Source organism: Tupaia chinensis, unplaced genomic scaffold (genome assembly GCF_000334495.1).
Source record: "Tupaia chinensis unplaced genomic scaffold, TupChi_1.0 Scaffold150006_1, whole genome shotgun sequence".
NCBI classification, from domain to species: Eukaryota; Metazoa; Chordata; class Mammalia; order Scandentia; family Tupaiidae; genus Tupaia; species Tupaia belangeri.
In genome coordinates, this window is record NW_006209847.1 from 156,007 (window position 1) to 165,416 (window position 9,410).

The 9,410-nt window shown below is 37.2% G+C and overlaps 1 protein-coding gene across 1 annotated transcript in view; it reads left to right on the plus strand.

The window, feature by feature from the left end:
* TAFA2 (TAFA chemokine like family member 2) overlaps nucleotides 1-9,194 on the plus strand; it is a 154,750-nt gene extending 145,556 nt beyond the window's left edge. The window contains exons 3-4 of the mRNA XM_006171917.2: nucleotides 7,385-7,537; nucleotides 8,944-9,194. Of these exons, the coding sequence (XP_006171979.1) occupies nucleotides 7,385-7,537; nucleotides 8,944-9,194 (404 nt within the window). The remainder of the gene's footprint in view (nucleotides 1-7,384; nucleotides 7,538-8,943) is intronic.
* The last annotated feature ends 216 nt before the right edge of the window (nucleotides 9,195-9,410 follow it).

Genomic DNA, 9,410 nt, shown 5'->3' on the forward strand with positions numbered 1-9,410 from the left:
GAATTTGTGTAGAGAATTCTAGTAACTGCTTGAATTTCCTACCATCTCATTAACCTTTTAAAGGAAAACCACGGGAATTAGTTTTACCTTCTTAAATTGCTTGTTTACCATTTATTAAACTCATACCACACACTGAGCAGTTTACATGAAAAATTAGTCTTTGTCTACAAGAATTTGGTTATCCTAATAAGATATGCAGCAGCCCAATAAGGAATCTATACGTAAGTATACATATGCTGTAATTAGGTGAGCTAATTTCTGCTAGAAGTTTCATTTCCAACTTTTGAAGTACCACACTTCACTTGCCATCTTTATGGGCATATATGAAAAATATTGAACAGTTAATATTTTTTCTACTCTGCCTTTGAACTCCCTGAGTACAAGTTTATCTAGCTCAGTCCGCTCTCTACCCTATTGTATTTGTAAAAGTTAACTTATCCCTCTCTCCTTCTATAGAAAAAAACCTGATACCTCCAGTATGAATAAGAACAAAGGCCGAGGGATATTTTTATAAAATTCCATTTCTCACCAGGACACTCAGTCTGTGGATTTTATTCAGAGACAGTAAAGAGGAAGGACAGGGCAAGAAAACCTTGAGTCTGTCAGGTTATTGCTTGCTTTTCCTGATCACCCTTGTTAAATCTAAATCTACTAAATCCCCTCACATTTAGCACCATTGTCTCTGAAGACAGCCGTACCTCTCTTTCTCCCCATGTAGCTATGGCGTTCTCTCTCTCTCCATTGTGCCACTTTGTCATCATCTCACCTTCTTCCTCTTCTAAGAAATAAGAAGCACACTTTCTTCACCAGAGCTCCGACATACCACATTTAGCCAAGTAATTATTCCATTGTTGGATAGCTCATGTAACCCCTAAATTTATATAAATAGAAAACAACATTTTCTTTTTAATGTTTATGGTGCTTTGGCTCAAATAAATTAAAATGATCCAGGTTTAAAGATAACATGCTTTGCTGACTTATTCTCCAACTAACACATTTAGAAAAATATATCGTACTGAACAATCTAGAAAGCAGCAAATACTACTGTGTATTTAGAATAGGCTAAGATTTGTCACAGTAACAGTCAACCTCCAAAGGTTTATAACAACATAGGTTTACTTTTTACTTGCGAGCCCATCATGGTCGGTGGAAATTTTGTTTCATGCGTTTTCATTCGGGGACTAAGGTTAATATAGTTTTACTACCAAGAACATAATGGTTACTCTGGCTGATGGGGGGAAACACAGTGAATTATACACTACCTCTTAAATCTTCCACGCAGAACTGATCATCTTTGCTTCTGCTCATAAGTGATTCATCCTTCTTTAACATTTTTTATTGGGCAAAGCAATTCTTACTCCCACATCTAAATTTAATGCAATGGAGAGAATAATATTACCATATATATATAGGAGAAAGAAAACCAAAAATATGAGGGAACTTGAGAGACACTTCATGGGGAAAATGGAATTAAAGTGCACGTTTCATTAGGTGCAAAAAATTTTAAATCCATAGATTTTTTTCATAATTTGTGTTTTCCATGAAGTTCTTGAAGGCACTGCGTATTTTATGAGCCACAGTAATGATTACCAAGGCTAATTTATCTTCTTAGTTTTCTTGTCAGGCACATTAAAAATAAACTGATTCTGTATGAGGAAGGGAAAACCAGATGCGGCATTTTCATTTCTTCATTCTTGTCCAACATATAAAAAAAGTCCTCGTAACAGAGGTGGTGAAGTAGGTCCAGTGCTGAAACACCTCTTTTCTCAGAGGAGAGGTCAGGGAAGCGTCACCATGTGCACCTGGAAGACTTAGTATTATGGAAGAGAACCGAGTCCCAGCCGCCAACAAGATGTCTCAGCTCAGTGATTTTCCTGCTAGCTTCACTGTCTGAAGATGCCCTAATCATCTCTTCCCAGCTTCCATTCAAAGACTTGCAGAACTAATCTCGCCATAACTCACATCTCTGTTTCTCTAAATCACTATCCGAAGTCCAAGCATCCCACGTAGTTTATCACCACAAAGACATTTCTCCCACTCTGCTCTGTAATCTCATTCAATCTTCCATCCCACTGTGCCCTCTGCAATTTACAGTGTGCATCAGCCAACTCTGCCAGGTATTTCTGCTACTCCTTCCCAGTAAATTCACTTTCCCTCTTTCTGAGATATCCACATCATACCCTCTTGTTTTGTTGGTTTGTTCGCCAACATCTCTCATATTTCATGCAAAAAATGAATGTACTCAAATAAGAAACCACCTCATCTTCTGATCATTTAATCCACTCACACCTACCTGTCTCTGTACCCACATATCACACCCTTATTCTTGTTATAATGGATTGCATGCCCATACCAATGTGATTTCAACCCCTTGGTTTCCTGGGTCTCAATTTCTTTTTCATTCTTAAGGACATTCTTTTCTTTTCTTTTTTTCTTTTTTATTTGACAGAGAGTGTGTGCACTCAACCGAGAGAGAAAGAGAGAGACAGAGAGAGAGAGAGAGACAGAGAGAGAGAGAATGACAGAGCACTCCCATGGGGCTTGATCATGCTCCAATTCTTACTCTTCCACCTTTTCCATTTCTTCCTTTTTTCAGGATTTTGGGCATATACTCATATGTGCCCAGCATGTTTTACAAGATACCAGGTCTGAGATTTAAACCATATAGCTTGACCATGTGGGTTTCATTCGCCTTAATCACCATGCCACCAGCTGGTCCAAGGAAATTATTTTCTGATTATTCCTCCTCTCACCTGTATTGTCAATTTCTTTTTCTACTAGGTCATTCTAGGAAAAAAAGCATGCTTTTATAGCATCTATTAAAAAATTCTCTGGACCCCGTGTTTCCTTCCTGCTATTGTTTAATTTCCTTCCTCCCTTTACAGAAAAACTCCTTGAAAGAAATTTTTATAATCATCTCACTCTGAGTCTCCTATTATCTACTAAACTTGTTTCAATGCTGCCTTCTTTATCATGCCATTAACATGAGTTTTACCAAGATCAAAAGGTAATGATAATAGCAATTATAAAAGTGCCTACCTTAGGCAGGCAGTATTATAAATATTTTATAGATTGTAAGTAATTTAATCCTCAATCAACCCTACAAGAATGATGCTATTAGTATCTCTCTTTTAGACATGAAAAAAATCCTGGGGTCTATAGATATTAGGTAATGTGCCCAAAGTTAAAGAGTTATTTAGAGGAGCTTAGATTTGAATCAGACTTTGGAGTATATGCTCTTAAAAACTATACTGTGGTACTTCTTTAACGGGTGGTTATTTCTGTTCTTTTAATTGGATTTTCCATGCATTTGACATAGCTGAGCAATTCCTCTTTTTTGAAATGTTTGTTCTTTGGCCTTTTATTTCTTCATTTCATGCTGCTTTTCCTTTAAGCTCATGTGTTGCTATTATGTTTTCTTGTTATCTCTCCCATTCCAAGTTCTTTAGACTGTTCTTTTCCCTTTTCTCTTTCCTAGTGGCAAACTTTTATGGCAATCTTGTTTGACCCATGGCTTTATATGCCTATAGGCCTCGTCTCTTAAGTCTGTATTTGCAGCCCAGATCTTTTCTGTAAGACCCATTTCATAAATGTTGCTGCCCGATTTGTATTTCTACTTGGGTGTCTTATAAGGATCTCAAACTTAACACGACCCAAACAGAAGTACGTATATTCTAACCCCGCCAATCTTTTGACAGACTACCCTTTCCTCAAGCCTTCTTTACCTACTAAAATCACCAATTTTGGGACCAGCAGATGGCATAATGGTTAGGTTGCTGGACTAGTGGTTAAGGCACTGAACTCCTACATGGGTGACTACTGTTTGAGTCACAGAACCAGAATCTTGAAACTCATGCTGGGTGTGTGTGTGCCCAAAATCCTAAGAGAAGAATGGAGGAGAAGGGATTGCACTGTGGTCATCCCTCTTGCAGGATGATTTCTCATTTTCTGTCTTTCTGTATTTCTAACGAGTACACATGTCCTATAACAAAAATTTCAACAACCACCACCACAAAATCATCAACTTCTCATTGCTAAGTTCAAGTTTAGGAGTAATTCAAGTCCCCTTGCCCTCACAGTCTACATTCAATCCATTTGTATGTCGAACTAACTCTTCATTGAAATAGTCTTAACTGGCTCCTTCTCTCCATCTCTTGGACTGTCGATCTGGTCTAAGTTCTATCTTTTACCACTGAGACTCCTTTACTCTCCTTATAACTGGTCTCCACTATTATCTTCTTCAGTCTAATCTCTGAAGAGCAGCCTGACTAAACTTCTAAAGAATAAATGAGGTGATACCTTTTCTATCCAAAGGCTTTCTCTTACGAGGAAAATAAAAGCACCACTTACATGATCTGCCTATAGTTATGACCCAATACTTTCAAATTTTCACTTTCCCTTACTCTAGGATCTTGCGATTTTATGTGCCTTCTTTGGAATACACTTCCTTTCTTCATTCTTCATAATGAGTGTTTCCTTCTTAACATCAGGCTCATCATTTAGGTTACTTCCTCAGAGAGACCCTTCCTGAGATTCTCCCCAAAATATAAATTCCCTCCCTGCTCAATTACTCTCAGTCATATTCCTCTACTGTATTTCCTTCAAGGGGATTAAGAACTACACATTCGGACCAGTAATTAGCATAATGGCTATGTCGCTGGACTCCTGTGTAGCCGACCGCGATTTGAGTCCCAGACCCAGTGGTTTAAACTCACGCCGGGCACTTGTGCATGCGTGCCCAAGATCCCGAGAGGAGAATGGAGGAGAAGGGATTGCGGCATGGCCATCCTCCCTGGGGGATAATTTCTCGCTTTCTGTCTCTCTGTCTCTCTCTGTCTTTCTGGCGAACGCATGTACCCTATAGCAAAAAATCTCTCAAAACCAAAACCAAGCAAAACAAAACACAAAAACTACACATCATTTTAATCATTAACTTAGGTGCTTACTATAATTATTTTTCTCCAGGAATATAAGCCCTTTGAAGGCAGGCACAAATTGTGTCTATATTTTTAAAATTTTACTTTTATTCTTAATAGGCAAATAATAGATATATTATAAAGTGTGATGCTCTATTACATATGTACATTGTATAATGATTAAATCATAGATTAGAATATCACCTCAAACATTTGTCATTTTCTGTGTGTATGTTAAAAACATTTACGTTTCTCTCTTCTAGCTTTTTTGAAACGAACAGTACATTATTTTTCACTAGAGTCACCCTACTATGTCTTACAACACCAAAACGTCATTCTCCTATCCAACTGGATAACTTTGAACTCATCGTTTATCCTCTCTCCCTTTCTCCTTCCTTCTTCTTTTTCCCTTCCTCAGCTTCTGGTAACATCTATTCCATTCTCTACATCTATGAGCTCAATGTCTCAAAACTCCACGAGTGAGATCCTGTGGGATCTGTCTTTTTGTGCCTGACTAATTTCACTTACCATCATATCCTTCAGGTTCGTCTATATTGTCACAAAAGGATTTTGTTCTTTTTTTTATTGCTGAATAATGTGTCTCTCTTACTCACTGTTGTATCCTCAGTACTCAGAACCATGCCTGATGTGTGGTATTTACTCATTCATGTGACTAAGCAAAGTACAGCACAGGAAGCACTACATTCACTTGTATAATGTCATATAAAGCGTTCAGCAAATTAAAACACTCATCCTTAGCTAGGAAAATATTTTCTATGGCACAAGTATAGGAACAGAAGTTTGACGCTTAACTTTTTAGCTTTCATTGAAATATATTTGTATTTTAATCATATGCAGAGAGCATCCCCATTTATAGCTATAGTTGCATAAAATTTTTTGTGACATTGGAAATGGTATGTGCCTCTTGAAAGGTTTTGAGGATTACATGCCAAAGCCGTATGCCCGTCTAAGGTTCTTCATCTCATAGAGAAGGATAAAAGGTAGATTATGTGTGATTGGCCCTCTCTTAGAAAATTTAGAACCAGGAATCAAACAATGGCACTGCAAGGAAACACGACTCTCTTTAATGTGGACCCACATGAGAAGGATGATGGTTCAAGTATCAATACCTCTCTAGTATGCCTGGTGTATGCTCATGATCTGGCCTGGCTGAAGCTGGGGTTTGCATTGTGGTATCAAGACCCTGTTAAAGATGCCTTATCTAAATCTTTGTTTCTCTCTCTCTCACTCATGGAAGAAAGAAAGGAAGGAAGGAAGGAAGGGAGGAAGGAAGGAAGGAAGGAAGAAAAAAGAAGAGATAGAGGGAGGGAGTAAGGAAGAGGGGAAGAACGAAAGATCTATACAAGTTTTCTAACCTGAGTTACTGTACATTGGTTCCTCTCATCTCCAAGGGGAGCATTAATATTAGTGGCTGTTGTGCTGATCTTACTGACAATGAGTCTCAATATATTTATACCATTAAACAACTTCAGGTCTCTTACTTTTCTATTTATATTTCTGTTTTTGTATCAATCACAACTTACAAATTTCTGAAAGTGTAATCTTCAATGAATGTTTGGTTTTAAGTTATTATTAATTTTAGTAGATGAAGCATTTATCACTTCACATTAGGGTTACTATATTTTAAAAAGTGTTGAAAAAACAATGACAATGAAGACAAACTAGAGCCTTATCATAATGGAATTAGCGATGTCCAAAAAGCTCTAGTAGCTTTATCTTGCAGTTGACAGAATGGGTATGGTAGTTTACTGGACTGGGTTTCCAGGTCATCCCCTGCCAGATAGGAATCCATTAGAGTTCACGGTACCATCTTAAAGGACAATTGTCCCTTTAAGCAAAATGGAACGAAATGATACTGGCTCCTGCGATTGGCTGAAACTACAGGAAAATGGTGGCAATTTTGAGAATCACCCAAAAAATTTTTTTCTAGGGAAACTGGGCAAAAATATACCACGGATATAGGTGTCCACCCTCTGCCTCTTGGTTCCTGAGGGTGAATTGCAGCCTAGTCCTCTCACTCTTCCCCAGAAGAATATAACCTTAGTTAGCATCCACCCACAGTGAAAATGAGGCTAGCCTCAGGTCACCTTGTCCAGGGTTTGCCTGGCTTTGATTAACACACCGAATCAAAAGGTGTAAAAAGAGTCCTACGCAAATAAATACATTTTTGATGGCGCCCTATATTGCCTCTGTATTTCAGACTGTTTTAACAGCTCATTCTAATCTAGTCACTAATTGTTCCTGCTTCACCAAGCATTTACTGACAGAAATGTTCCTACCACATTTAGAAAAGAAATCAAATCTGCGTTATGGAGTTAGCATCATTGTATTTCTAGTTTCATGCATGGTGGGTCCCTTATAGAGCTATATTTAATGTACTTCTAATTAAAAAGAGGGGGAGAAGTGTCCAAAGCTTTCTCAATATTGTTTTGTTTCTGTTTGCACAGCTCACCATGTTAAAACGGGAACTTGTGAGGTGGTGGCACTCCACAGATGCTGTAATAAGAACAAGATAGAAGAACGGTCACAAACGGTCAAGTGCTCCTGCTTCCCGGGGCAGGTGGCAGGCACCACGCGAGCTGCTCCGTCTTGTGTGGATGGTGTGCCCTCTTCTGTTGCTCATTGTAATGGTGTGATGGCTGGGGACTGTTTGGAACTGGAACCCCACTATAATGCTATCAACTGAGGCCAATTTCAGGAGACCACATCATAAGTCATATGGTTGAAATGAGTTTATTTGGGGGCGTTTTGAAATCTAAACTCCTTTGGATAAAGATTTCAGATCTTATGCATTTCTGTTACCAAAGGCATTATAATGAGGTTCTACTAAGAGAATGTGCTTCTTATTTTGATACCATAAAATATCGATTTTCTGGAAGATGTTTGGGGGGACTGGATGTCTAAATTAATTGGGAAAAGAAAAATGAAAATGGGTGATTTAATAGAATAAGTTCTTAAATCTATGGATGGTTCTGAAGAATGAAAAAATCAATACCATTTATATGAGTGAACATTTAGTTGTGGATGGAATTAATATAAAATACTAATTTTTATGAAGATGCATGAGAATTTATTTCTTTGAGAAGTAACCTAATTATATATAATATAAATCTACATATGGTCTATTTAATTGCTGTTACCATAAATAGTAATTTTTTAAGTGCTCATATTGGCATGGTATATTCCCTGTGAAGAAGTTACTGCTCATAATAAAAAAAAAAAAAGAAAAATTATGTTAACTCTAACAGTCTCCCAATTTTCAGTCTAGGAAATATTACATTGATTCTAAACTGTTGCCTCTAAACTGATCACAGGCTCATTTTTTTTCTTTCTTTTCTTCTTCTTCTTTTTTTTTTTTTTTTGTAGAGGTTTTTGCTATAGGGCATGTGCACTTGCCAGAAAGACAGAGAGAGACAGAGAGACAGAAAACGAGAAATTACTCCCCAGGGGGCATGGCCATGCCACAATCCCTTCTCCTCCATTATCTCGGGATCCTGAGCATGCATACACACGTGCCTGGCATGAGTTTAAGCCGCTGGGTCTGGGATTTGAACCTTGGTCGGTCGTCTACATGCAAGTCCAGTGACAAGCCATTATGCCAACTGCTGGTCCCATAGGCTCATTTTCTTATATGTTTATATAAATTTATATATGTACACAGTCACAGTTTCTTTTTAATATATTAATTTTCATGAAGTCTATATTTTTATGAGAAAACTCAACAGTTTATCTGTTAGTAATATTATTATATTGTATACTTTCAAATATGATAAGAGGGTAGATCTCATAACATTTTTATCACAATAAAGTAAAATTGAAAAGAAAACAAATATTATTTAGAAACCCTTGGAAGGTTTGGTCTCTGAACAAAAAAAGAAATATGCCTCAAAACACAGTCTTCCCAGTGGTAGAAAAAAATTGATGTCTTTTGTTCTTTTTAAAATATACACCCAGAGAACTGCTGGTTACGAATAAAAATACTGAGTGGTATTTTCTCTCTTCATAGCCTCAATAGTGGAACAGAAATGGTGGTGTCATATGCAACCATGTCTAGAGGGAGAGGAATGTAAAGTTCTTCCAGACCGGAAAGGATGGAGCTGCTCCTCTGGGAATAAAGTGAAAACAACTAGGGTAAGTGGACAGCCAGCTTGGGAAAGCAGAATGTCTCATCTATGGATGGTTCTGAAGAATGAAAAAATCAATACCATTTATATGAGTGAACATTTAGTTGTGGATGGAATTAATATAAAATACTAATTTTTATGAAGATGCATGAGAATTTATTTCTTTGAGAAGTAACCTAATTATATATAATATAAATCTACATATGGTCTATTTAATTGCTGTTACCATAAATAGTAATTTTTTAAGTGCTCATATTGGCATGGTATATTCCCTGTGAAGAAGTTACTGCTCATAATAAAAAAAAAAAAAGAAAAATTATGTTAACTCTAACAGTCTCCCAATTTTCAG